Source organism: Cryphonectria parasitica (genome assembly GCF_011745365.1).
Source record: "Cryphonectria parasitica EP155 unplaced genomic scaffold M406scaffold_2, whole genome shotgun sequence".
Taxonomy (NCBI): Eukaryota; Fungi; Ascomycota; class Sordariomycetes; order Diaporthales; family Cryphonectriaceae; genus Cryphonectria; species Cryphonectria parasitica.
In genome coordinates, this window is record NW_024468910.1 from 2,857,758 (window position 1) to 2,884,773 (window position 27,016).

General features: G+C 54.7%; 9 protein-coding genes across 9 annotated transcripts; 5 read left to right on the plus strand and 4 right to left on the minus strand.

Annotated features, from left to right (window-relative positions):
• Positions 1–2,824: 2,824 nt before the first annotated feature.
• On the plus strand, positions 2,825–5,465 carry M406DRAFT_273187 (uncharacterized protein; the record flags this gene model as incomplete). Its single annotated transcript, XM_040918174.1, has 2 exons — positions 2,825–3,852; positions 3,925–5,465. Coding segments are annotated over exons 1-2 (1,887 nt in total), but the record flags the coding sequence as incomplete, so codon positions are not given.
• Positions 5,466–5,730: 265 nt separating this feature from the next.
• On the plus strand, positions 5,731–6,453 carry M406DRAFT_102808 (uncharacterized protein). Its single transcript, XM_040915032.1, has one exon. It carries the CDS (start codon positions 5,871–5,873, stop codon positions 6,231–6,233), a length of 363 nt encoding a protein of 120 aa, XP_040779676.1. The 5' UTR covers positions 5,731–5,870; the 3' UTR covers positions 6,234–6,453.
• Positions 6,454–9,701: 3,248 nt separating this feature from the next.
• On the minus strand, positions 9,702–11,627 carry M406DRAFT_23195 (uncharacterized protein; the record flags this gene model as incomplete). The annotated part of the gene is made up of 5 exons (XM_040915890.1): positions 9,702–10,009; positions 10,075–10,561; positions 10,622–11,064; positions 11,130–11,323; positions 11,380–11,627. Coding segments are annotated over 5 exons (1,680 nt in total), but the record flags the coding sequence as incomplete, so codon positions are not given.
• A 2,102-nt stretch (positions 11,628–13,729) lies between these two features.
• On the minus strand, positions 13,730–15,210 carry M406DRAFT_273191 (uncharacterized protein; the record flags this gene model as incomplete). Its single annotated transcript, XM_040918175.1, has 3 exons — positions 13,730–14,740; positions 14,996–15,068; positions 15,163–15,210. The coding sequence occupies 3 exons, from the start codon at positions 15,208–15,210 to the stop codon at positions 13,830–13,832; spliced, it is 1,032 nt and encodes a 343-aa protein (XP_040779678.1). The 3' UTR covers positions 13,730–13,829.
• A 459-nt stretch (positions 15,211–15,669) lies between these two features.
• Positions 15,670–16,392, plus strand: M406DRAFT_71701 (uncharacterized protein; the record flags this gene model as incomplete). Its single annotated transcript, XM_040925492.1, has 3 exons — positions 15,670–15,687; positions 15,787–16,101; positions 16,288–16,392. 3 exons carry the CDS (start codon positions 15,670–15,672, stop codon positions 16,390–16,392), a joined length of 438 nt encoding a protein of 145 aa, XP_040779679.1.
• A 475-nt stretch (positions 16,393–16,867) lies between these two features.
• Positions 16,868–17,448, minus strand: M406DRAFT_354984 (uncharacterized protein). Its single transcript, XM_040923051.1, has one exon. The coding sequence runs from the start codon at positions 17,434–17,436 to the stop codon at positions 17,242–17,244; it is 195 nt and encodes a 64-aa protein (XP_040779680.1). The 5' UTR covers positions 17,437–17,448; the 3' UTR covers positions 16,868–17,241.
• Positions 17,449–19,422: 1,974 nt separating this feature from the next.
• Positions 19,423–20,396, plus strand: M406DRAFT_71702 (uncharacterized protein; the record flags this gene model as incomplete). Its single annotated transcript, XM_040925493.1, has 2 exons — positions 19,423–19,980; positions 20,328–20,396. 2 exons carry the CDS (start codon positions 19,423–19,425, stop codon positions 20,394–20,396), a joined length of 627 nt encoding a protein of 208 aa, XP_040779681.1.
• A 1,430-nt stretch (positions 20,397–21,826) lies between these two features.
• On the plus strand, positions 21,827–24,731 carry M406DRAFT_337094 (uncharacterized protein; the record flags this gene model as incomplete). Its single annotated transcript, XM_040921213.1, has 2 exons — positions 21,827–24,074; positions 24,178–24,731. 2 exons carry the CDS (start codon positions 21,827–21,829, stop codon positions 24,729–24,731), a joined length of 2,802 nt encoding a protein of 933 aa, XP_040779682.1.
• Positions 24,732–25,265: 534 nt separating this feature from the next.
• Positions 25,266–26,652, minus strand: M406DRAFT_354985 (uncharacterized protein). Its single transcript, XM_040923052.1, has one exon. It carries the CDS (start codon positions 26,554–26,556, stop codon positions 25,417–25,419), a length of 1,140 nt encoding a protein of 379 aa, XP_040779683.1. The 5' UTR covers positions 26,557–26,652; the 3' UTR covers positions 25,266–25,416.
• Between the last annotated feature and the right edge of the window lie 364 nt (positions 26,653–27,016).

Consider the following 27,016-nt stretch of genomic DNA (forward strand, 5'->3'; position numbering starts at 1 on the left):
TCCACGTCACGAGGAATCACGGCAGGATGGGAGGGGGAACCCAAAACTGCGGCCAAGTAACGAGAACGGAATCAGGACCTGCTGTGTAAGGTGCGTAAAACCTGTTGGCTCCATTCGTAGCACGCCTTGGTGCCACTGTAGGTTACCCCGCCAGAAGAGACAGTGGCAGATTTTAGGCTGCTTCGAGCAGTAGTGTATGGGGGTGTTGGGTTGCCCTGCAGGCCCTAAGCTGACCTACCCAGCCCTACCCAAATGACTGACTGACTGGCTGGCCCATGAACAAGAGAAATGACACTACAGTGATTGCCAGATTACCAGCCAACCCCGTATTTGGCCGATTGTTCCACAGCAGAAGATCAAATGAGCGAGAGCACATATCAAATCTTTGCTTTCTTAATCTTTTCGGTGGTAAGAGCTTGGAAAATTTGGGAATAAAGTTCCAATGTGGCAAAAAGAAAGATGCGAACAGGGAAGGGGAGTGGGAAGGCTTGGGCTGGGATGGGCAGCTGAGGGGGGACAACAGAGCCATTCAACCACCTGGTTGCAGCTGCACCATCAACCATCCATCTCACCACCACACGAGGTACTATGGTACATAGTACCCCCGAGGTTTCTAAATTATGACTCTTACCGTCGCCCCTGAAAATCTCATACACGCTCTGTGTCTTATCTCTAACCACCCGTTCCTTATCCCTTCCCCATCCCTACACACCACCTCTTAGTAAAAAAGACAGATAATTAAAGAGAGAAAAAGTAAAATGCTCATTCTTTATTTTTATCTAATACGATGCGTGCTATCTCTGTACCATGTGTCAGATGGCCAGACTGTTCCGAGGTAATGGAGGGCCATCTTACTTGAGGATTTGGATGAGTGAGGATTTGGGGGGAGGGAATGAGGGAGGAGAAAACAAGAGTCATCGCGATCCTCCCCTGTTCTTGTCTCTACTTTTCCCTGTACTTTCGTTTGTCTTTGTCCCGCCAACATTTGGGGTTGCATATTCTGAGTCGCGCTAGTCCCTAAAAGGTCATAGTGGGACGCTAGATCCCTACACTTCTGCAGTGGTGTCCAATCGCGGACGTTCTGCATGGTGGTGGCTTCCCTGTTCTGTTTAGCCAGCCACCCTCGTCCCACCATTCCACTAACAGGAACCTACCTTCCTCCTTCCTGCCATCGAATCTCTGGCGTACTTGGTTTTGGTGCGGGTGGGTTATGGGTGTGGGTGCATGTTCGTTCTGAGGACAGCGCAGTACCACCCGTGCTTGCCGTTAGGCTCTTGCAGGGGGGGCCTTACCGTTGCGCGTCCCAGGTACCTATCTATGTACCTCAAACGCCCAGATGACACCGCCGGGGTACCTCTGATGGGAGAGAACAGGCTGTCCCGAGATGCTAAGAACAGAGGGCAGTTGACAGTAGTGGAATCTTCAAAACTGCTTTGGGGCCCGCCATCGCGAATCCCTTCCTCCTTTCCCCCTTCTCTCGCTATCGAGCAGACAAGATGTTCGATTCGACCTCTTGAGAAGTGCTAAGCGACTCTTTGTGGTCTGCTTCTGCACATATTCTGCTGCAAGGTCGACTCTTCCTTGATCTGATCTCGTCATTTCTTTTTTGTTTGTTCTCTCTCATGGTGTTTGTTTGATTTGTTCTTTATTTGAGAATTCCTCAAAAATCTCCTCTCATCAGTTTTTGGTGGTCTTTTATTATTATTATTATCCATCTCCTCTCAGCAATCAGACCAACATACGCCGCTCAACCACAGTCGGACATCTGGGCCTGAACACCTCTCTCACGACCTCATTTCTTTCTCTCAACCATTTGGCCAGTCTATTCTCTCCTCCTTTTTTGTCTCCTTTCCCTCTCCCGTGAGGCATTTGCTTGCACCTGCGAGAGAGAAAAAGAAAGAAAGACAAGAAGGCAAGAGTGAGAGAATAGAGACGGGGACAACAGGTTCCATTCTTGTGATATCGACAGCGGGACTCCCGTGGACGATTCCATCCTCAACCACTCGCCTCGCCCCAATTTCTACTTTTTATCCGAGTGTTTGTTCTCGACCGAGGTCAAACCTATCATCTCGGAAACGACATCTGTACTTCTTTCCCTTCTTTCATCGGACACGACCAAGTTAGTCACAGTCACAACTCATCTTTCCCAAGGATCTCCTGATTCGGAGCCCTCTGGAACTTGGACTCGCCACCACTAGTTACGCTACAAGGGGTCCGTCTTCAGGCTTCCGCCCCCCTCGCCCCCAGGGCCTGATTCACACTGGCCCGAGCCCAGCTTCTCACTCGTCACTCCACGCCAGCGACTCATTTCCCGTCACGTAGGCTGTGACTCGACAGGTAAGGACCCAGATCGATCCCAGATTACTGCCCCAATACCCAATTGCACATACCCATACCCATGCATACTATACACGCACACACCATCCATGCCCATAATCACGGTGTCCATCATTTGCCCAGCCCAACCAGCCTCGAGGCTTTGTGTGCGCCCAGCGCCCAACCAGGCCAAGCTTTGAGGACCAACACCCCCTGTGGGACAGCCTCTCTCCAGTGGAATAGTCTCCCAACTGGTACTGGCCTCTCCTCTGCTACAGGCGCCCCCCCTCTCCACTCCCCCAAACTCCCCCGGCCCAGCCGCTGCTACTACACCCTACACCTACCCACCCTGCTTTGTCCGACTTGCGACCCAGCGGCAAAGGCCTTGTGGGTCTCTCGCCACTCCCATCACAGGTCGAAAAAGAGTCATCCAAGACCAGACACGTATAATGGGGCACCATCCTGTCGTGGACGTGGCCGTGTCTACCTGACCGTCTCCAGCATCGGAGGTCAGACACTGCCTGGCCCGATCCACTCTACCATACCCAAACCAACATCATCGTCATCTTCGTCTCGTGCCCTCAGCTTGTCCCTATTCCCCCCATCCCTTGCTCATCCTCACGACGCCTCTTCAGCCTGGCCTAGCCACTGCCTAGAGCCGTGAGGCGCTTGCCTTGCCCTGCCCTTGCCTTCTCAGGGTGCCAGGCTCCGGTGACTACATTCACGCGCACGCTCTTTCTTTGGGCCATTACTTTACCGGCTGGACATCACCAAGTTACTCATACTTCAGATGACAGTGGCGCTTTTACCAACCTCTTAAAGAAGAACTCCTTTTCCTGTCCTCCACGGCATGACATCGCCAGCCAAGGACAATTGCATCAGACTTTCCATCGCCTTGCGGATTCTCACAACCTCTCTTGATCACCTGCTATAATACTTTGGCAGGTCAATCGACACCCCCTTCTTCAACATCTCGACCAATCACACAACACGAATCCGACTTGCAACTAGTATTTATGTGGTACAATATGGCTTGCCAGTAAGGAATCCTCGTCTCGGTCAGTTATTTACGCCAGGGAACCAAAAAGAAAAGAAGAAAAAGAGAAAAAAATTCAAAGGTCCTCGACGTATTCGAATCAACCCGACCGGATCGGCCTTACTTTTAATCCTTGACGAAAGTCTCAGACAAGATGACGGCAGTAGAATACCCCTCGCAGGATTTCTACTCGGTCCGCCGAAATTTGTCATATACTTCATCATTGTCCTCCGCAACGGCTTCGGTCTGCTCTGATGCATCATCCTCTTTATCGCAATCTTCCGACGACACAACCGCCTCTTCCCTCTCGGTGGATGTGCCTCCGAGGTGCGGCTTCGCTTTCGCCAAGCCACACGCGCAACCCGTCGTCTCGGATGCTCGACGCTCACTTCGAACAAACCCGAGGCGGACCTCAAACACCGCGACGTCTCGGACTGGCTGCCCTCCCACTTTGGTCAGGCAGGCAGAGCGCAAGCTCAACTTCGTCGACAATCTAGTCGGTAAGCCGTGACGAGAACCTCAAAATCTTAGGCAGACCCCGGCCGGGACTTCCTTTCTAAATCATACTCTAGATTCCTCCACCCAGATTGTCGAGGCGATATGGCCAACGTCCTCCGTGGTCTGCCGCGACGAGACCAACAGCTCGAGCGTGCTACCTCTGCGGACGTTCATCCAGGAGACGTTGCGCCGCTCACGCACGAGCTACTCAACCCTCCAGGTCGCACTCTACTATTTAGTCCTCATCAAGGATCAGCTCCCTGAGCGTGATTTCACCATGGAACAAACTGACGATTGTCACTCGAGCCGCGCTTTGCAGTGCGGCCGCAGGATGTTCCTTTCTGCTCTCATCCTGGCATCCAAGTACCTGCAGGATCGAAACTACTCCGCTCGAGCATGGAGCAAGATCTCGGGTCTGAACACCAACGAGATCAATCAAAACGAAATGGCTTTTGTTCTTGCGGTGAACTGGAAACTTCACATCACCGAGGAGGTGTATCATCGCTGGACGGACTGTGTCATGAAGTACAGTCCTTCTCAACCGCCCGCTCCTGGCTCCAGTCTGGCCCATGCGCAGTTCGAGAACCAATGCGACGTCTTCAAACGCATCATCCGTCGTCTGAACTCGGACCTGGAGAACCTGGAAGATGTCCTGTCTACGGGTCGCTACTCGCCGGTGCCATCCCTGTCTCCGCGATCATTATCACCCCGATCGATTCTGGCTGCTGCCCAGAACGAATCGGTTGCATTTGATTGCGGTCGGGATGCTACGCCGGTGCCGCGCATCTTCAAGACGCCTTCCGTCATGGAGCCTTCGCCCTCGTCAGCACAGACGGTTGCCCGCTTGCCTCCCTTCGGACTGTTGCCAACGCCTCGCTTGACGCCCCAGGTCAGCGCCGTTCGGGACATCTCACCGCCACAGTTCGTTGCCCCCGGCTCCGCCATGAGTTTGGCTGTGTCGACGGCCGGTTCTGTGCACAATGGTATGATGCTTGACAGGTGGCCCGGCTCCATCTCCTCGTCGCCGCAAAATTACTATACATCACGTCGTTCCTCGCTGGCAGCTTCAGTTTCGACGGTTTCCTCGCCTGAATCGATGGTCTCGGACACGTCCGGCACATCTCGATCATCCTCCATTTCATCGCTGTCTTCGCTGGCGGGTGCGCCGTACCCCAGGTCGGATTACACCAACCTCCAGGTACAGGCGCGCTACCGCTCTGCGAAGCTAGTGGATGAGAGGTTTGCATCGAGGCCTACCATCCCTTCCTATGGTGAAGAATTCGGAGAGAGAATTACTGCGTCTCCCAAGTCCTACTCGGGGGCAGTTGAGGTCGATGACGCCACAAATGATGCCGCGCAGGCTCTGCAGGCTCTCCACGACAACTGGCAGCGTTCCTTCGCGACCCGAGGCTCCATGACATCGGCGCCCAAAGCCGGGTCTAAGCGAAGCCGTCCCTTGTCAGGAGACCTTGGCCTCCAGGAAAATGTCCGCGATCTGCTGCGTGGGGACTGCAGTTCCAATCACGCCAGCTTTGCCGCGGGAGAGAATCGCTTCCAGGTCCCTGCTCCTTCTTCGGAGGGCCGCAAGCGAGTCTGTTGCTCTACCGAGGCGGCGCAGTTCAGGATCCCTTCAATGCATCCCGTCATGGGCGGCTTTGGAGGTCCTGGAATGTGGTCAGGTATTTTGAACTGATGGCGGCGCATACGTGTTGCTTTTCTCTTGTTGCATATTCTTGGGGCATCGTTGTTGTCATCACTATCTTTTAAACCTTTTTTTCTTTCTCTTTTTCTCAATTCACAAAATTAATCTTGTTTTCCTGTCTGGAAGATGAGGCGGAATGGCATTTTGATACCGCTGCCTTAGACGTCAAATTTTGCTGGCGTATGAGGGAGCCGGGGCCGATAACCAGGGGTGGTGGAAAAAGCGCTGTTGCGTTTTACATGCATTTGGCAGGTGTCTTATTCACTGGGCTCAATGGGGTTATTCCATGGGAAATGAGGTGTGAGTGCACCGTGTACGATGAAGTGTGAGAAATATTATGCATCTTGCTTGTGGTTAGTTGGGAGGAGATTTCTTGGGGGGGGGGGGGGGCAGAGTCTGGCGTGGCTGGGAAACCAGTGCCCGAGATGTCTAGGAGCAAGGGAAGCGTTGTGGAGAACAAGGGGAGGGTGGCGGTTCGTGGAAGGAAGTCATTTTTACGTGACTACGACAATATCTACCGGCAGAAGAGACGAGCTTGGGTTTGCTTGGAGCGGCCAGCGCAGCAGGCGCCTGTTTTGCGAAAGCACCAGACGGGCTGCCAGCACGCGAACCACTTCTGGAACGGACCATCTCGAGGCTCTGCCAAAACTGACCCTATTTACTCCAGACAAGCATTGTTGAGGATATGAGACCCAGTTCCTGGCCTGCATTGAAGGATCCCCGGGATTCTGACATGCTAAAGGACCAGGACAGGTTTCAATACCTCACATCAAAGCCAGCCGCGACGAGAAGAGCGTCTCCCTCACCGAGAGCCGCCTTCGAGATCCGAGCTGGCCTACACAAGGAGAATACATCCTAATTTAAGTAAACAAAAACCAAAACTTTACAAACTTTTCAAACCAAAAACAGCCTTGAGAAGACTCGATGATTTTCCTGGATGTGCCATACTGCTTGAGCGCAGACTGATCACCATACACGTGTGTGTCCACTGTCATGGCATGAAATTCAAAGACATGCGCATTTGCTCACGTATCATTTCAGAACCAAACCACCTACGCCATCTGAACACCAAAACCGGCGGATTCGCTTAGACAGCATACTATTACCCTGGAGCCTGGTTCCACCTCGCCTGAGCATGTAAGCAAGTTAAGCTTGCTCTGCGGTTCCATGAACATCGCCACGGCCCCCTCCCCCAAGTTTCGCCCGAGTGAGTCATCGCCGGAACCGCGTCCCTCCCCTATTTGGGAGACGCTGTGAGGGCGAATGAGTTTCCGACTACCTGTACAGGCTGTCACGGCCAGGGAGGTCTCGAGGGCCTATGGATACTACTGTTACCCTAGGTAGGAAAGAGCCCAGCCCTGGCTGAGCAGTGACAAGCCGACTGGAGCCAAAGTACGCACAGCTATGATTGAAAACCAGTGACGCCGAAATTTCACTCTCGCCACCTGGCGCCCACCTGATCTCAACGAGGTGGGCGGGCGGACACGATTGGGATCTCTCGACTACAAAATGGCTTGAGAGAGTTTGATCTCGTGATTGTGGGCTGGTGCGACTGAGCCACTGCCCAGTGCTGAGCCATGTTCGAAGGAGGTCCCCAGACAGTTGTCCCAACGTGAACGACGTGAGCAGGCTTGGCCTGGTGGACCGCACGATGATACTTGCCATCGTGAGTCTCAGCCTTTGCTGACCCACTCTATATTCCACAGCGTCATCGAGATCCTACAGAGGAGCATAAGGATTTTGTATCCTTTCGCAGATATCTTGTTTGCTTGTTTGCATTGATTTTGGTTTCCCTCAGATCAACGCCACTTTGTGTGCCATCGTCTATACTGACACTCAGGTACATGTCCCGGAGATGTGACGGCTTCTGGTTCCTGGCACTCGAAATCCCAAATTTGAGCTTGGGCTGCCCGAAGTGCCATATCCTTCCTATCTGGGCTCAAGCAGGCAATATCAAGTACATGACCCACCAAGGCGCGTGAGGGTGGGTGAGTGTGACTGGGAAGCGACTCGTCTCGGAGGAGAGGATAGGCAACCCAAAACAGGCCGAGACAAAGCGCACCGGTAAGTGGGACGAAGACAAAAGGCTTTTGAAGTGGCTGAATGAGTTGCTCTCAGGGTCACCATTCACCAGACTGTCGAAGCTCAAGTAAGACAAAAGACACACAGACCACGACGCGCCCCCCCCCCCCCCTCCTCTGAGGGCAGAGGTACAGGCATCGTGAAAGGGAACGAAGCGTGCCAAGCCCAGCTTCATGGCCACACTAGCCTGTCTGCCTGCTCAGGAAACATGACTGGTCAGTGCAGACACGGCGAGGGGGAAAGGGAAACCATCGGTCTCACGATATTGAACAACCCGCCCAGCCTCCCTCCCCTCCCCTCCCCCTCCCCCCCCCAGAGCCCCTCGTGGCAAGATTAGATTCCACCACCGGATACTTCGGAGCTGCTCCTGAAGCGAATTTGTAAGACGGCCAGACTGGAAACAAGATCGTGAGGATCCACCACTGGTTCCGCACGTAAAACATCCATGGCCAAGGCCCAAAATATCATCCATTCGCGTTCCATCGCTGCCTCTCGCGTGACCTCTGTTCCAGCCCACCGACGTGACATGTAGTTTGGCAAAGTAGAAGGCGGCTTTCCGCTTATGGCACGGCGAGTCCTTGCTAGCTTCATGCCGTTCGTATGCACACACTTAGCATGCATGCATGATCACGCTTGGGGGTTTTATCGAGCGCGGCAGGTCGGAGACAGTGAGCCGGCGAGTGACTAAGTAACTAGATGAATTATATATCCATTTATGCATAATTTCTTCGTGATGGTAATTTGTTCCACCCCGCATCTGGTTTCCGGTTCATCCGTCTTACTGCTGTCAGGATCTGGAGAGAACGAGAGACCCTCGTGAAGATGACTTGTCGGCCGACATGCTGGCATAACTTTTGCACGGCGTGACTCCTCTCTCCCCTGGACTCCCGATTGGATGGGGAGGGGGGGGGGGGGAGGGTGTCGTGTGCAGGGCTCAACTAAGAGACAGCTTGCATTATTATCTAGAATTCCAACGGGGTATGTTGTTGATACTCATGTAAAGTCACTGTTCTACCTTTGATGTTTTGGCTATTGTCTCGTGCTCTGAAGATGGCTCGTAGCCTAGATTTGATGCACGCAAGAGTGCCCGGCCCAGCACTGTCCTGTAGTAGAGAGAAATGCATCTTTTCATGGATGGTCTTGAAGATGCGTAGCTTAGGAATTTTAAATTTTCCTGGGGGCCTGTGCTGCTTGCCGATATGCAGGGCAGCTTGACCCCCTTGCGGGAGCACTGATATACGAAAGAGGTAGATTCAGCGTCATGGTCATCGTCATCATCGTGGGCTTTTATAATCGTATTGGAGGGCTTCGTCTGAGCTACTCTCGTCTGGCCGGCCATCTGCTATTGTATTGCATATCCGTACCTTCCAAAGTTGACGACACACTTCATACATATATTCTCTCAACCATTAGACATCACTTGTTTCTTCATCGCGAATCTGAGCATAAGTTACAGAGATGGTCTCTTTCAAGAGCTGCCCGTACCATTTCCGAGTTCTGCAAGTTTAGAAGACGACATGAGGATGGTACTGCTGCACTCGCGTGGCGTGTAATACAGCCCAGAAAGAAGAAAGAAGAGAAAAATCGTACAAGAGCCTCGCAGCCAGGTTGGGAGACATCGTGATTGATGATTTACTTTCATACGAGGACAGGAGCACAATCACCTCATTCAGAAATAACCATCAGGAAAAGAAGACCACAAGTGTAAAGTCGAGTTTGTGTTTGGTGATTTTCTATGGAAGAAGATGTAGACTACCTGAAGAAAGATGCCAACGGATCTCTTTGATCATGTGACAAGTAGTACGAACCGAATCGGACGACTGACTATTATGGCCAACTGTCTCAAGAGCATCTGCCATCCATTTCCTTCCATAATCTTTCCGTGATGAATTGCGTACGAGTCCTGATCAAAATTTTGTTCTTCAAGAGCAGACGGTGCAAGAATCCCCTGGTCATGATGGAGACACGCCAAGCAAGGCAAGTATCTTCTGCCTCGAGACAGGGTCGAGGCGCTTACCAAGAGGAAGTGGGTTTGCCAGCACCGTCGTTACCAGCGCCGGAGTCGCCACCCCAAGCGTTTCCAGAGCCGCCAGCGTCGGGGCCACCACCCCAAGCGTTGCCAGCATCACCATCGTTGGTACCAACGTTCCAGGTGCCACCATCACCAGTCTCAGGGCCGGTCATACCCATGGCGAAGTCTCCCTCAGACTCCCACTTGTTCAGCTCACCCTCCTCGGGAATGTAGCTCTTTAGGAACTCGGGAATTTCCTGCTCGGTCTCCAAAAGGGTTCGAACGAGAACAGGGGCCAAGGGCTCATCGCGGTCGGTGTAGAACGACGTAGCAAGGCCCTGATGACCGATGCGACCAGTGCGACCTGCCAAGATTAGGATTAACAAGGAGAAAGTGAGAGAGAGATTGCCTTGCAGGAGATTATCTTACCGATTCGGTGGGTGTACTCCTCGATACCACCCTGGTCGGCAGAGGGGAGGTCGTAGTTGATGACGTGAACAACGTTTCGAACATCGATACCACGGGCTGTCAGGCCGGTCGCGATCAGGATGGGGGTCTTTCCAGCGCGGAAAGAACGCATGGCATCCTCACGCTCACGCTGGGTGCGATCAGAGTGGATCGAAGTGCTGGGCATGCCAGAGTTGTACAGGAAATCGTCAAGCTCGTCGGCAGTGCGGCGCTGATTGACAAAAACGATGGTCCGAGCAGGGGGCATCGAGTTGAGAAGCTCCATGAGAGCCGTTCGCTTCATGGAAGGAGCCGTCTCGATAATTTGCTGGTGAATGTTTTCGTGGGTGCTGCCGGCACGGCCAACACGGAAAAGGACGTGATCAGTAGCCAGGTGCTCAGAGGCAAGCTCGCGGAGATCCTTGGGGAACGTGGCCGAGAAGAGCAGGTACTGGATCTCACCCTCTTCCTGCTCTGTTAAACTTGTTAGTCGCGGCTAGGCAAGTGAGGGGCTATTGGACATGTACACACCGCCACCGCCCATGATCTTGGAGAAGTCCTCAGACCAATCGTCATGCAGCATCTCATCGGCCTCGTCAATGACCATGAACTTCAGGCGGCGAAACGTCATGACGGTAGGGCGGTCTATGAAGTCTATCAGGCGACCGGGAGTCGCAATCAAGATGTCACAGCCCAGGGCCAGCTGGTAGGCCTGGTCGGCGATGGGAGCACCACCGTACAGAACGCAGGGGCGTAGCATACTGCGGTAGCAGAGCTTGCGGGCCTCCATGAAAATCTGGACGGCCAACTCCCGGGTGGGGACGACAATACAAACCAAGGGCTCGGCACGAACTGGGGCGTCGTAGCCATGACGGTAAGTAGAAGGGTTGGGACGAGGAGCCGCAAGCTTCTTCGCCTTACCCATGAGTTTGTTGATAATGGGGATCAGGTAGGCAGCAGTCTTGCCGGAGCCTACGAGTCTCGTCAGTTGTCCGTGGGAGCGAGATGATTATCATGAATAATGGTGCAGTGCTTACCGGTCTGCGCAATAGCAATGACATCGTGACCATCATTGATAGCCGGAATGCAGTACTTCTGAATGGCGGTAGGAACCTTGTAACCGCAGAGCTCAACGTTCTTGACCATAGCCGGGTGCAGACCGGCGTCCTTGAAAGTGAGACAGGGCAGGATGCGAATCTGACCCTCCTGCTGGAATTGGATCTCGTTTATCCTTGAGGCAACGTGTTAGAAAGCTGCGAAAGGGGAAGTTGAAGCGAGAATGCTCACTTGTGCAAGCTGGGACCCGCGACGCCGAGCGCACCGCCAAGGTCGCGCTGGTCAGGAGGACCGAAGATGTCGAGCTCGAGCTCGGGATACTCGGGACCAATGTCACCCTCCTCGCCGTCCCACTGGTAGACACGAACGTTGCCATCATAGCCGCCGGTGCGGGCAAATTGGTCATAGTCGTACTTGGGGCGGTCCTGAGAAGCCCACTCCTCGTTGGCCCCAGTGGTGTTGGGGCCGGCGCCATCGTCGCCAGTGTTGGTGGTACCCTGATCACCAGGGTTCGACTCTGCGCGAGTGCCGGACGCCTCGACGGCGTGAGGAGTCTCCCAAGCACCGTCGCCGGGCTTGAAATCCGAAACTCTGGCCCACTGAGAGGACATAGTGGCAGCAGAAGAAATTGATCTGTATTTGTTGGGCAGTCTGTCAGCCACTCTGGGAAGAGGATCTGTAAGGAAGGGCCTAGGGGGGAGAAAGCACATGAAGATATAGGCAGAAGGCCTGGATGTATCAATGGAAGAACATGAAAGGTGGTGGTGAAAGTCTAGGGAGGTGCTGCACACTGACAATGAAGAGACCTGCTGCTAGGAACAACTTACCGTGAAGGAAATGACTTGAATGAAGGTTGGAAGACTCTGTATGGACCTGGTGAGTATCTTCGATGGGCCAGGACAAAAGAAAGGAATGGGAGACAATGTAAAAATGTTATAGAGTGTTAGAGACAGGTGGGAGGGCACTTGGGCAGATCAGGGCGGGTGCAAACGACAAATTAAATGAAGATTTCACCCCCTTCCCCCTCGCGGGGCAGCAGTGCAAACCGAAAAAGGGGAGGGGGAAGAAATTCCAAACCCAGCCCCGCAGAGATAACCTCTAGGAGGATGGTTTTGGGAGGTCAATATCTGGCTGAGGGAGCAGGGCAGCTGTCCACATTGTCCAGACAAGTGGCCAGACACCCATTCTAGAACAGGTGGTCTGAGGAAGGGTTTTGGGAATGTCCAACTTATTGTTCAGGAGAAAAATGCAAATGCCGAGTGAGAGCCGTTACTGATGGCCGCGTAAGGGAAGGAGCTTGGGGCATCAACACAAGGCATCGAGGCATCTAACACCTGTGATGATGAAGATGCGTATAACGTGAGGAAATGGGGGCAAGAGGCCCTTGTAAACCATACCCTGGCTCGCAAGTTGATGATAATAGCGATGATGATATTGCTGATGCTGAGAATGTGTGTACGGATGGATGAACAGATGAGCAGAGTAGTGGATAGTTGGTAGTGAGGGCTGAACGGGTGCTGGCTGCTAGGTGCTGGGTGTTGAGGCGTAATTACTTACCTGGAAGGTCCCCAAGAAGGCCACGAGTTGTCGTCGATCACGATGACGATGATCTCGATGATTTTGTACGGAACTAACGTACGAAGAGTTGCCGATGAGGAAATGAGAAAGAAGAGCGGCGGACTGATGCTCCAAACGCGAAGAAAGAGGTGGCGGTGGTAGGAGGGAGGGAGGGAAGGAAGAGCTGGGAGCCAGAAACAACAACTTGGCAGATATTTATTCCAGGCCCCCAGGTGGGGTTCTCGACATGACAGGGACGAGGGCGTCAGCTGGTAATAACATGTGACATGTTTTGATGGCTGTTGTTGTTGTTGTTGTTGTTGTCTTGTTGTTGTCGTCGTCGTGGCGTCCGGAGTATTGACGAGTGAAGCTGTAAGAGAGAGGGCTGATGTCCTGCTGGGGGAGTGGGAAGAAAAGAGTGTGGATGGGTACTCACGTTGTCTTGTTAGCCCTGGAGCTATGGGATGACGCCTCTAAAGAGCTATGAGAACCAGCCTTGGAGTAGCCTCTAAAGTACCAATGTAGAACACTGGAGGAGGAAGGTGCATGTGGCTGGGTGGTTGGAGGCTCTTGCCAGAGGAGGAGAATGAGTTGTAAGAAGAAGCCGGTCCTAAACCTCCTCCTCCTTTCTGATTCTCGAGAGGCGGTCTCAGATCACAGGCTGCGAGCTTTGTCCTCTTGTCAGCTTGGAAAGACACGGCCTTTGGTGGAAACGGGACCACATCCCAAGCAGAACATGTTACATGACACTATAAGTCTTGGACAGGAAAGTATGTCCCCACACCTTGCTGGTATAAGAATTGAATACGCGGATGGGTGAAGAGGAAGGGCAAGAGACCAAAAATAAATTTTTAAAAAAATAAGACAAAAGAAAATCCCAGAGGAGGTTGTTCTCGTTCCCCAGGACCGTGTATTGAGCCAATATCGGTTCCTGTATTGTATCAAAGATTTAGGCACCCTAAGGCACGAAAATCGCATCAGATGGAAAAGATGACAAGGTGGTTGAGTGCTGCGAACGATCCGTCGTAGTCGAAATCAACTGCATTTAATATGAAGGCAGAGCATTGCGTACCTCTTTGAACAAAGCTGTTCCCCATCCCCCCCTCCCACGAATTCCTCGCTGGCTACCATACCATCATCTCTTCCATCTCGATATGTTCATAGCCGTCCATCCCCTCCTCGATGACGTTCATCAGTTCGCCAGCCGCCCGACCAGCTGGTCCGCCTTCCCTCCTTGCCTCGCCGACCTTTTGCTGAATGGTATCCATCCACCTGCAGAACACCCGCTGCCGCTCCTCGACATCGGCACAGATTTCCCCATCCTGTGGAGGGCCGAAGAGCGACAGATAGCCAAGTGGGTCCGGGCCCTTGGGCAAGCCATATACGTGCTCCCAGTACTCATCCTCGCTCAAGGCCTGCACGGGTGGTGGCTGTTTCAGCCCCAGAGCGACGAACTTGGTCAGAACGGCAATCTGACCGGCGTAGGATGAGCCGCCCTTGTCCGCGCCGAACGTTGTCTTGGGCGCCGAGGTCCAGTTTTTATCAGCGGAGGCAGCTGCGGCAGCGGCAGCAGCGTTTTTCCAGCCCATCATGGCCGCAAAGGCCTCGAGCATCTTGGTCCACCCGCCGGCCGTCTCCAGCAGTGGCTCGCCCGCAGCGTCGAGCAGCCACTCCATAAACTTGAGAGCATCGTGCCGTACCTCGGCAGAGAGGTGCAGCATGCCCAGGCGCACCCACTTGGCGGCCTTGTCGGCATGTGGCGCGATCTCCTGGGCGGGGAGGGCCTGAAAGAGACGGAGGAGGGTGGTGCGCACCCCGCCCGAGATGTCGGTGATGAGCGGGAGGAGCTTGTCCAGGAGGGCATAGGTGCCCACCGGGTTGTTGGGTGGGGTGGAGGTCAACTGTGTAACTAAATGAGAGAGGGCCTCGCGCCGCTGCTTGTCGGCACGAGAGGTGGCGAGAGAGAAGTTGTGCCTAAACTGAGCGACGGCATCAGGGGCGACCGTGGAAAGCGATTGCTGGTTAACAACGATGGCTGTGGGCATGTGATTAGTGGATGAGTCGCCCAAGAAGAAAAAAGCAAATCCTCATGCTGCAGTTCCTCGGGCAGGAGCACACCCAGCATCCTCAGTCACCCTCGAACCGCTCTTCATCGATTGCTGAGAGCACATGCCTCTCGTGTAGACAGCGATGGACACCATTTAGAAACTCCCCTCTATCCACCTCTGTGCTTTTTGTATACACACGAGAATAGCGCCGAAAAAAGACAGAGGGAATGCCACCCACTCACCCTTGGACTGAAAACTTGTGTCTGTAAAGTTGGACGCCTTAGCCTTTGTCTTGCCAACCTTCAGCTTGGCTTTCTGCATGCTCGTCCAGTCAGCCTCAGACTCTCAGACACATATATCAAGAGGATATCCGCCAAAAGGGTATCCTGGGGGTGGGGGCTTAGTTTACCTGGAAGTCCTTCTTCTTTTCCTTCTTCTTCCTTGTGCTTGAACCCATCTTGACTTCATTTGACACAGGGTCAGCCACCCAACAACGACCGAACCAGAATCCCTTTCCCTGAAAAGGGGACAAATAAAAAGGTAAGGGATTTCGCAGACAACCCAGCTACTCACTCACCTAGTTAGTTGCAAAGACTATTTGAGAATTCTCCAGAACGGACTTTGATTGAGGGCGAGGCCGAATCTGGTAAAAGCGGTGTGTTGCGTACACCAGGGATGCCCTGTAGCAGAATCCGGGCTCGGTTTGGGGGAGAGGACTTGGGTGTGACCCCACTGAGGCACCGTTGGACTGGGCGAGCATCGGCCCTGGAGCTGGGATGATATAGCTTGGGCTTTGTTTACATTGCCCACTGCAACTATAATTGCTATTACTATCGCAAGCCGCCGCCGCCGCCGACTCGCTTCACACGCTTTCGATTCCACAACGCCTTTACGACGTCTTGTCCATATCGAAAGGATGGCAGACCCAGTCACGGTACGTGCCCCTAATGGTCCCTCCCTCCAGCATGTCTGCTTGCATCGTTCGACAATCACCAACGGCTGAACTGACTAAACCACCTGCGTCGCCCTCCAGACCAACGGCGCCGACGCCCTCGAAGAGACTCTTAGCCGCCTCTCTAAGAAACCCGGCGTGAAGGCGACCATCGCGCTCGACCGCGTGTCTGGCACGATCCTCAAGACGGCGGGGCAGATTTCGTTTCTGCACACCTCGACGGACTCCTCCTCCCAGTCGCAGCAACAACAGGCACAAGCACAATCCGACGACTCCAGCGCCGCGGCGGCAGCAAGCGTCATCGACAGTGAGACCCAAGGCGCAGAGGAACTGGCAAAGATGGTCTGGGGGTTCGTCAACGTGGCGGGCGGCCTAGTGGAGGGACTGGACACCGAGGTGAGTTCTTCCAAAGGGCACAATGAACGGCAGGCTGCACTGCTGGGGGGAAAGAAACCTCCGGTGGGAAATCAGGAGAAGGGGCAGCAGGTGGCAGCGAGAAGAAGTCGCACAAGGTTGGTGGAGAACTCTCGGAGGAAAAAAAGGCTGACGCCTTGAACCTATTTTATGTTCCTCCTACTACAGGATGAGTTGAGGCTGCTCCGCGTACGCACCAAGAAACAGGAGCTTGTCATCGTGCCCGACGCCAAGTACCTCCTCATCGTGATATACGAGACGCCGGCGGCCTGATGTTTTCGACAAACAAATCTACGAAAGCGACCGGGCAAAAAGAGGGAGAACAAAGAAGACAGAAGACAAGAACCTTTGACACAACACCCACTCACAATCCTACCTCGACTGCATGAACACTACGACCTCTAATGATGACCATGACAAGGTCTTGAGGTTGTGCTGGGTCGCGTTATGAAATGACCCAGCGCTCCTGGGTGGCAGCTCGTATTCCTCGTCTGTGGCTAGGAAATGGATAGGACAGGATAGGCTGGCACAAACAAAAAAGCAAGAAGCCATGTGTAGGACCTAGATGGCCAGACCAACATAGCGCCTTGGGATTTCCTTTGCCCCCCTCCTTTCCCGGAACCACAGGTCCAGCCTCCTACAAACGCAATTATCTTCTGCAACACCAATTTTTACTGCCCGGCGGAGAGGATGCCAAGCTGGAAGAGGGGGACCAAGGGAAAGCGAGAGAGAGAGAGCATAAGACCTGGTTTGTGTGCCACAGTGTCATCGGTGGGCGCACAGATATGGGCCGGAGATCCTGCGGCCACACGAGCAGATTTTCTTCCTCGGCTCGACGATTCCTATGGAGCGGGCAATCCGTTGCCGTTTCTGTCTGGCGGTGAAGTAGCATGATGGATCGGCTTGGTCTAGCCGTCCCTGCGCGCTCTGACGCATCTTTTTATTTTTATTTTTAACTTTACATTGGACTGGAAAGGGCCCCTTTTTTCATCTATCTAAATCTTCTGCTGGCTGCTTATGCCATATGAGGAGGGGCCCGGTCGTGCGATACCCCCAGCCATCATAGCAGAAGGAGAACACTGGTGTGCTTTCGGAGGGAGGACAAAGTTGAAAGATGCTATATTAGCTGTCTGGTGGCATGCAGGGAAAGAGGAAGAAGGGAAAAGTAAGTCTATGGTGGACACGAGAAGGGAGATGGAACATGTACGTCGTACATGTCTCAGCAGAATCTCGGATAGTCTGGCCACAGGAGGCTGGTGATGCCCTGGCGACTTGGGACTGCATAGTAGCTCGTACGGGACAAAATAAATGCTGCATACTCCTCTTCCCACCCTGGGGCTCCGTCTGGACCGAACCAACCAATTGTGGCGTGTGGCTTGAGAAGGAGGGACCCCGGCATGCCTGGGCCCTTTAATAAATTGACGCGCATGGTCATCTTCGCACGAGGCAAACGAGAGGGCGTCACATCGGGCCATGTGCGAATCTCGGCTCGATGCACGTCGTGCGACCTGGACTGCGACTGCGACTGCCATTTGTGGAGATCATGCAGCAGCAAGGCTTGTGTTATGGCCGTTTCCAAAAAGAAAGAAGAAAGAAGAAAAAAAGACGGTACTGACTCTGTCTTTCCAACGCTCGTGTGAGGAAGGGGCCGACACCGACACACCAAGCAGAGGGTCGGACAGAAAGGACCACATTTTCTTATGCTTGGAGCAGCAGCAACAAGCAGTCAATGTTATTTACTACCGCAGTACGTGACACAAGATCGTCCCAGATGATGCCGAAAGAGATGCAAGCCAAGTGAAAAGGTGGGTGGCGGGCCACAACAGACTGGCGGTGACTGGACTGCACCGCACTGTGGCGTGTACGCACCCGAGAATGGCTTGTTGCTGTGCCTTTTGCTCGCTCGCTCTCTATTCCTGCGCATTGCGTCAGACAGATAGGCTTGACAGGGTGTGTCCAGGTGGTCCAGAGCCCCTTGTTGCTCGCTCGCTTTTTGCTTGCAAGACCTGGCAAAAGGGTTCATCCACCTTTATCAAATCATCTTTTTTCTTTCTTCTGCTCCCCTTGTCTTTACCCGTCTCCCTCCTCAATGAACATTGTGGCTTGCTTGTCAGGCATTGGATCATTTCTAGGTTGCTCTTCCGCCGTTCTCCTCTAAATACAACTTGCATACGCTGAGGAGCACGAGACGGCGCAGTCTTCCGCCGGGCTTGTACATGGGCCATGCTGCAGGGTGAACGCATAGCGCGGGCAATCCACTCCAATACATACATATTCATACGGTGATCACATAGTAGTAGAACCCAGGCAGCTGTGCCCCGCTACCTGAAGTATGCAGCACAGCAGAGGAGGTGTATCTGCGTGAGGGTAACGGAGAGAGATAGAGTTCAGACAGGCTTTTGCTTGCGGCCCTCGGTCGTGTTCCCCCTGAAGCAAACCTCTTTTAGGTCGATCATGCTGTCTGAGCATAGCAAAAAGTCGATCCGCTGGAGCTGAGGACACTACTGTATCGGATAGACAGCCTAGCTCAGAGAGAAACAGCCAAGCAAAGCAAAGGAGGGGTGGAGGAAGAACCAAGAATGAAAGGACAAAAAAAACCAAGCTTGCAAGCCTAACCCAGCCTGCCACGCGGACGAGCCTGAAATCGGGCCGCCAGGCCGTCGTCCCATTAGCATTGATACACGCACGTACACATTCATACATATATTATAGGGCTCTCGTGTGAAGGAAAGATAGGAGACAAAAATATTAATACGTTGGTTTCTTAATAACTCCAGCCAAATCATTGTTTCTTATTGTTGTTGTTGCTGTTGGTGTGGATGTTCTGTGTGTATCAGCTGCCAGACGGACGACCAAATTCCCTGCCTGGCTATTCGTCCGGCGAGTCGTGTTTGCGCCTCGCCGTCTACTATTCGTCCCTCCAAACCGTGCTAGCATGACGTCGTCCTTACCCACCTAGGGAGTGATGACAAGGCCTGCGAGATTAGAATCTTGAATTGTTGAGGGCCTACAGGCTCTAGAAAGGGGCGCGCACGCACACACGCACGCAGACACACACAACACATATCGTGCCTATCACGCTCGACCCTTAAGTCTCTGACTCGAAGAGAGGGAGAGAGGAGAAGGAGAAGAAGAGAGAAAGGGGGAAACAAAGACGATCACTCTTAGGCAAAGACAGAGGCTACGACATTGCTGCACAGAGACACACACGCACAGACAACGTCACCCCTAAATCGAGCGCTGGCCCCGAATCGATATTGGCTGCGATAAGTTGGGCCCCATCCGGTGCGCGCGTGAGGAAAAATGCCGCCGTGGACGCTGTTCAGCAGGAAGCGTAGATCGGTACAGCAGAACCCACCCACCGCCACCGCCAATGCCACCGCCGCCTCAGCCACCGCCGCCAATGCCGACAACAGCAGACGACCCAGGAGTGGTGGCCCTTCGGAGACTCCCAGGCCGGACCATATGACCTCCCTGGCAGCCAGCACCGCCAGACCGCAGACGGATGCTACCGTCACCTTCACCAACAGCAGCAGCAGCAGCGGCGGCGGCGGCGGCGGCAGTGAGCAGCAGCAGCAGCAGCAGGTAGCGACAAGTACGACATCGACTGTACCAAGAGGAGACGAGGCGGGCAACGACGGTGATCACGACAAGACAACACGGCAGCTGGGCCGCGCTGACACGAGGCGTGCTCCGTTTCGCCTGTTCCGCAGCCGGTCGGCGCATTTCCGGTTGGGCAGCAGCGGCGGTGGTGACGGCGAACCGAGAACGAGATTGAGCTGGCAGGCCCCGCGCGATGCCAAGAATCGCGGCGGTGGGGATCGTTCTGCCGCAGCCGTCGTGGATGAGGAGGGCGAGGGCGTAGGTGTCAGTGCGAGGAATGCACCATCAGCGCCTGCGCCAGACCTAACACATCCGGATCCGGCGCCAGCCTCAACACGGGCCGTTCGGGACGAGGAGGAACCTGAAGACAGAATCCTTCAGCCACCAGCACTCGCATCAGCACCAGCACCAGCACCAACACAAGTATCAGCACAGACGCAACGGCAGCGGCAACGTCCACATAGTGTTGCGGTCGAAGCAGGACCAGCAGCCCAAGCCGAGATGGCAGCGACCGACAATACCGCCAAACCCTCGTCCAGTACCATTCCCAGCACCGCCAGCATCAATGACAACGACACCAAAAATAATAACAACGGGACTGGTAGGCTCCAGCGAGGCTTAAAGAAGCTGCCAAGCCTGTCTCTGAAACGAGGCCTGTCAAGGCGAGGAAATAAGCTGACCAAGCCCCCACAGCTGGTTGTGACGCCTGCCCCGGTGGTAAGTTTTGAACAAATTTCTTTCTTGTCTTACTTGTTTGTGTTCCGAGTCAAGTCATGTTGTGTTTTGTGTTTGTGTTTTGTGTGCATGTGTGTGTGTGTATGCGCGTATGCATGGGGAGAGAAAAGAAAATCCCAAAAATTTGGATGAATGCATCTCCAAATTTATTTATCTTCCTTTTCCCACATACAAGAAGATTTCCCCAATGCCGCGCCCCCCCCCCCCCCCCACCCCTCCTCTGTCGTCAATTGCTCTGCTGCCCTGGGCTCTTTCTCCCCTGGGCTCTTTCTCCCCTCTCCAACTCACCCTTCCCTCCTTCCCTCCCTCCTTCAGACACCCTACGGCAAACAATGGACCCCTGAAAAGGTGGTCCAGCAAGTGGTGCCAGTGGCCTGCCCCCCTGTCAGAGTCAGTTCAGGCTCCACAATTTACCCCAGATTCATCAGCCCACTCAGGGCAAGGCGGGCACTTCCACCACCCCTGGCAATGAATGGCCTATCAGCCTAGGAGGGCCTGACAGTGAGAGGAGAAGAGAAGAGCGTGGTAGTAGCACAGTGGCACACTGGCTCCCCGAGGGGTCAATTCGGTTGTTTTTTTTGGGGGGTTTTTTTTTTGTTTTTTTTGGGGGGGGGGGGGGCCCTTGTCGGTCCAGTCCCCGGTCCAAGCATGAGCGAGCATGAGGAGCAGTATCAGTAGCAGCAGCAGCTGTCGAGTTGGAGGAGGAGAAGAATGAAGAAGAGGGGTCGTCTTTCTTGTCCTTGACGTTTCTCGCATTCTGCTGCAGCTGCTGCAGCTCCTCCTCATGCCTGGGAAAATTCCAATCTCAACTCGTCAGACCACCTCACCTGACCTCTACTTGGTCCCAATTTCACTCTGCTCCCTAACCTCGAGTTCTCAATCTTGTACCCGCCAACACAGCACACAAACCTTGTTATATTTCCCCCTGCCTCCTGCTTGCCCTGCCCTGCCCTGCATCTGCATCTGCACCATACGGCAATAGTCGAAGGCTGGCTGCATTCCCGAGATCTCAATTCCATACCCGCACCCCCCCCCCCTCCCTTAAGGTACCTTCTTATGCATGTTTCTTGTCTCATCATCATCCTGGGTTTCTCTTTCATGCATCCTACTCCTTCTTAACGGAATTGCCATTAAGCAAGCCCTTGTCTCCGACGACGACTACGTCTCATGACACACTGCTTTGCCTCAGGTGGCTGACATTTACTCACACGTGTCCAAGCTGACATCCCGCGAGCCTGTGGACCACAACAAACCGCTCCCGCCCACACCCGCCGAAGGCCGCCAGGGACAAGAACATCTGCTGCCCGACACGACCAGTGGTGATCATCCGCCACCAGTCGTCGTCGTCCCTCTGCGCCTCAATCGCATCATGGCGACCCTATCCACCCTGGACATCGAGAAGCTCTTCTCCGGTGCCCCGCAGTACTTTGCCCGGTCCGAGGGCCACTTCACCGGCGCACCACACCCCTCCGTCGCCTTCCCATGGGACGAAGAGCTTGCCATTCGTGATCTGACCGACCACACCCAGATCGAGGACGAGGCATGGGGTTGCATCACCGCCTGGCCGCACATCACAAGGGATGTGCGGCGTGGCCCCTCGGCATCGGCCACCCGTCAGGTCGCCGAGAAGCGGAGGGCACACTTTTATCCTCGGTGTAGGGAGCGGCCCAACATGCTCAGCATGCAGGGGCTCGAGAAGGGCACCATGGGCTACCAGGCTGCCCTGGAGCTCGGCGTAGCGGACACGCTCCAGGAGGAGCAGTGGGGCTTTGGCAGCCTGGGCGCCAAGGACAGTGTCGTCGTCGAGACGAGAAAGAACCTGATCGCATCCAAGGTCGGGCTGAGGCGGCTGGAGGAGACGACAGTGCTGGACCACCTCATCAAGAACGCCCAGCGGTACCACGAAAAACACCAAAAGGACAAGGCCTCGTGCCACGAGCTGTTCAACGAGCTGTTCACGCAGCTGTTGCACCCGCCGAGCAGGACGTTTACGGATCCTTTTAGCCTAGCCGTGCAGATCCAGGCCCTGCTGAAGGTCCTCGCGACGCCCAATGTGTGGATTGACTTTTCCCACGTCGAGTGGAGAATCAGGCTCGGACAGATACTATGGGGCACCACCACCGGAGCTGACAACGGCGGGGAGGACAGCGTGAGTGACGGCAGCTCCATCACGGACGCCGATGACACGACGGGCCTGCACGAAGAGAGATACTGGCTGCTCCTGCAGATCCTCCTGGCATGTGAGCTGCTCGTCCGGCTGGACATCCTCACCGAAGGCGATGAGCTACCCGACAGCGTCAGGCCCTCCGAGATCCAGAAATTAGAGAGGACCGCAAACGCCTCTGTGAAGTGGTCCTTGCACCTGGCGAGGGCTTGGCTGGACAACATCGAAATCACCAAGTCGAAGCAGCCTGCAGACGGCCAACAGGAGGAGCAGCCCAAGGGCTGGTTGGCGAATCTAACACACAAGATGGCACTGACAAGCGACCGACCACATTCAAGACACCATGAGAGGCACGCCGCCCACGATCAGCACAAGCCGAATGTCATCTACGTCATGAGAGGGAAGCATTGGGAGAGGCAGGTGCGAGGACTGACGCATTTCGCGAGGAGGCTCAAATGGCCCGAGATCGATGCCCAGTCTGCGCTGATTGCCAACAACTGCCGTGCCGTGACCGAGGGTACGCCCATCAGCACGCCCCTGGAGACGCCACTGTCCACCACCACAGCCAGGTCCAAGAACTCGTCCTATTTTGCTTTCCAGAAGGACAGTTCTGTGGGCAGGAGACAGGAGAGGCGGCAGAAGGTGGGCGCTGCACTGCACCCTGCCGGCTGGCTGTCCAAGAGCTATGTGTCAGGCCTGATGCTGCCAGGCGAGGGGCTCTACCACTGCATCATGTCGACGCTGCTCGAGAACGATGTTGTGGCCATGTCGAAACTCGGGCCGATGGCGAACCTGTGTGGTGGCTTCGTGTACAATGGTAAGAGCTTTTGGAGCACCGCGTGCGTCGTGGGCCGGGTCCTGGCCGCCGGCAAGGGAGCCGTCGAGTGCATGGGCTGGATCTCCTGCGACATCATTCCTCGCGGACTAGGCAACGGGTGGGTGGACATCGATGTGGAGACGATCGCCGAGGATGTCAAGCGGACGGGCAAACAGGCCAGGCTCTGGGGCAAGCTCGCCGTGGAGCGCGAGTCCTCCATCCTGGGCGGCTCGGATCCAGATGCCATCTTCCCTGCCGACTTTATCATCCCGTACGAGAACCACTACAAGACCCCACCGCCCACCATCAGCGTTGAGCTGTCATCGCTCAACCTGACCGATCCCCTCGACTCCGTCACCACGACGCCCACCCTCGAGGTTGTGACCCCGTATTCGGAGCCGAGCACGACCCCCGAGCTCAGGACCTTCACGCCCTCCATCACCTTCAATGTGACGACGTGGGAGGATGACGAGGACCGTGAATACACGCTTCCTGTGGCCAAGGATGTGAACTTTGTAACGGCCCATCCGTGTGTGCCTTCGCATCATGTTCGGATCTTGAAGTCACCTTCGAGCCCCACGATCCAACAGATTGACCTTTCTGGCCACCCTGTCGCTGGCCACGGCAGGTCGAACGGTCACACGAGTATCACTTGTAGGCTCCTGTCTCCTGTCTCTTGTCGTCGCAGTGCCCCCTGCCCCCTTGATCCTCGCGTTGCTGACATGAATCATATCTCTAGGCCACCCTCTTCACAAGTTCTACACGTATACCCCGATCCACCTGTCTGCGCTCCTCGGCAGACCAGACTGGACCCTGGAGCAGCTCCTTCAAGACGCCCCAAGCGACACCTCTCCTAGCGTCACCCCGTCCCTGAACAGCGCACCCACGCCCCGCGTCCTAGTCATCGACGCCATCACAAACTTCCTGCCGCAGCCCGAGGCACACGAGATCCCCCTGTCGCCCGTGACAAGCCGCGGCAGCACAGGCCTGAGCGATGCCTCCATCTCGAGCCGACACTCGTCGCTGAGCGGTCTGGCCTCGCCGGATGTGGACGGCGGGTTCCCCCGGCTCCAGAGGACGGACACGGAGAAGAACGGCGGGGCGGCGGAGCAGCAGATGCACTCCGAGTCGAGGAGACGACAGTTTGGAAGCGACATGGAGATCCTGGTCAGGGCGATCTGCGCCGAGCGGGGCTGGAACGCGGTCATCTCGAGACGAAGGCGAGGGTGTCTCGCCTGTGCTATCCGCGAGGCGGGCGCGGTCGGCTGGCGGGTTGTCGTCCGGGTTGACTGAGCGCCGCAGGGCAGCAGGGTACTCCCATGCTATTCTTTTGGGACGTCCTGGAGGTTGTCTTCTCCCCATCACCCCCTTCTCTCTGAGGAGACTTCTTTTTTTCTTCTTCTGGTTGTTGTACGAGGAGATGAAGTGTTTTACGATACCCTGCCAAGCAAAGCGAGCGCGTTTGATATTTGGGCTCCCTACAACAATTTTTTATCTTTAGGGGCTTACCTGCATAACATGGATAGAACTGCATGGGAGAATGAAACACAAATGAGAGGAAACGAATATACTGGGACAGGAATTTTTCAAAGGGGAATATTGGCTATGGAATGGATCGGTTGGAAGATAGGAGGCATCATCAATCTTCACTCTAATAGATCCTGGGTACGGGCTTGTTCTTTATATCGTCAAAAATGTGTCTTTTACTTGTAAGATGCTGTGTTAGAGAGAGAGAGTGTGTGTGTGTGAGAGAGTGAGGGAGCACAGCATATATCCCGAAAAACTACCATCCCTACGCCATATGGTCTGTGGCTTGTGTAACATCATGCAAGCGAACGGTGTATTACATTCTTTATGCTCCGATATTCTTTCTCTTATATGTCCCCCTTTGACAGAAGTATCCTCCCTCTTATTGGTAATCTCTCTTTTCTTTCTTTCTTTCTTTCCTCTTCTTCCACCAACCTCACAGCCCACAACTTCACAACTCCCACTCTCCCTCCTTCTTCTTCATCTCCTCCTCCCCCGCCCCCTCAACACTCCATTCCTCCCACCCCTCCTTCTCCCCAGGAAGCCTCACCCCTTCCCACTCCTGGCGCGTCACATTGCGCCACTCCTCGACGGGGATCCACCCGATATACGCCCGGTCGCCGAACCCGCCGATCCAGTACACCTGGGTGACGACCAGCCGCACCCACTCGCTCTCGTGGATCCGGTTCCCGGGGAGCCAGTACTTGGCGTCTGGGTGGGCGCTGAGGAAGCAGGACCGGAGGGCTTCGGCTGCGGCGGTGGTGTTGGTGGGGAGCGGGAGGATGGGCTCGAGGTAGCCCAGGAGGGAGAAGCGGGGGAGGTTGGCGGCTGAGTAGGGGACGGGGTCGTAGTGGTGATGGTGGTGGTGGTGGTGGTCGTCGTGACCGTGATCGTCGTCGTCGTGGTGACTGCCGTGGTGATTCTTTTTGTTGCTGTTGTTGCTGGACTCCTCCTTCTTTTCAAAGAGCCAGCTCTTTGCCCACCCTAGCAAGCCTCGTGACGACTCCTTCTCCTTCTTCTTCTTCTTCTTCCCCTCTGACTCTATCCTCTTCTTAGGCGGAAACGGTGGCACCCAGTTCACGCTCACGCTCATATTACTCCCAGCATCGACATTCTTGAAGCTCGTGGCGATCTGGATGGCCAGGATCGTCGGGTCCCCATTGCCCAGCGACGTCTTCTCACCTCCCTCCTCCTCAGACGACGACGACGACAACGAAAGCAACGGCGCCGGGTCACAGTCGGCAATGTAATCCATCAGTCCGATCGGCACACCTCCCAGGCCTGCGGGCCGTTGCTCCATTAGGATGCTCTGTGGTAGGCCATCGGCATCCTCGGCGGCGGTGGCGTAGGAGGTTGGGAAGACGGTGGAGAGGGTCGCGAGCGGGGTGAGGGCGAGGATGCGTCGGCCCAGGACGGCGGACTCGTACGAGGTTGGGATGCGCTGCTGCTGCTGCTGCTGGGAGGAGGAGAAGAAGGAGGGGTCGGGGTTCTGGAAGAGGTGGGAGGAGGGTGGTTCGTCGATGGGTGTGTTGCTCGCTGCGGTGCTGGCGGTGAGACCTGCAATGGCGGAGAGGGAGGTCGAGAGCTTCATGGTGACGAGGGTCTAGGAGGGTATGCACACATACACACAAGCACGAGAACAAGGAGGAGACAAAGGCAGGAATACGATAATAATGCTAGAGAATGCTAATGATGATGATGATAGAAGGAAGAGGATTATTATGTTCAAGAGTTGATCGACAAAAGGTGGTACCATAGTAGTAACCGTTACGAGCCGAGGAGTCTCGGAGGTTATCTAATCGATCTTATCTCCTGACATGTTGTGGGGTCAAGCGAGGAGGATACGCAGCATCGTACGAGCCAAGTCACTTGATGGCACGACATAATGCTGGCTGAGAATTGATGACGAGAAGGTGGACGAGCTTCTGATTTGCTTTTTCGTAGGTATTTATTTACATGTCTGTTTTGTATTATATATTTGTCTGTGCAAGTAACGAAAATACTAAATAAGTTTCTCGTCTGCCGTCTTGTCTATCGTAACTATTACATTG

Coding starts and splice junctions, on each gene's coding strand:
- M406DRAFT_354984 (XM_040923051.1), bottom strand. CDS start 17,436: ATGCAGCATTTATTTTGTCCCGTACGAGCTACTATGCAGTCCCAAGTC.
- M406DRAFT_354985 (XM_040923052.1), bottom strand. CDS start 26,556: ATGAAGCTCTCGACCTCCCTCTCCGCCATTGCAGGTCTCACCGCCAGC.
- M406DRAFT_102808 (XM_040915032.1), top strand. CDS start 5,871: ATGAAGTGTGAGAAATATTATGCATCTTGCTTGTGGTTAGTTGGGAGG.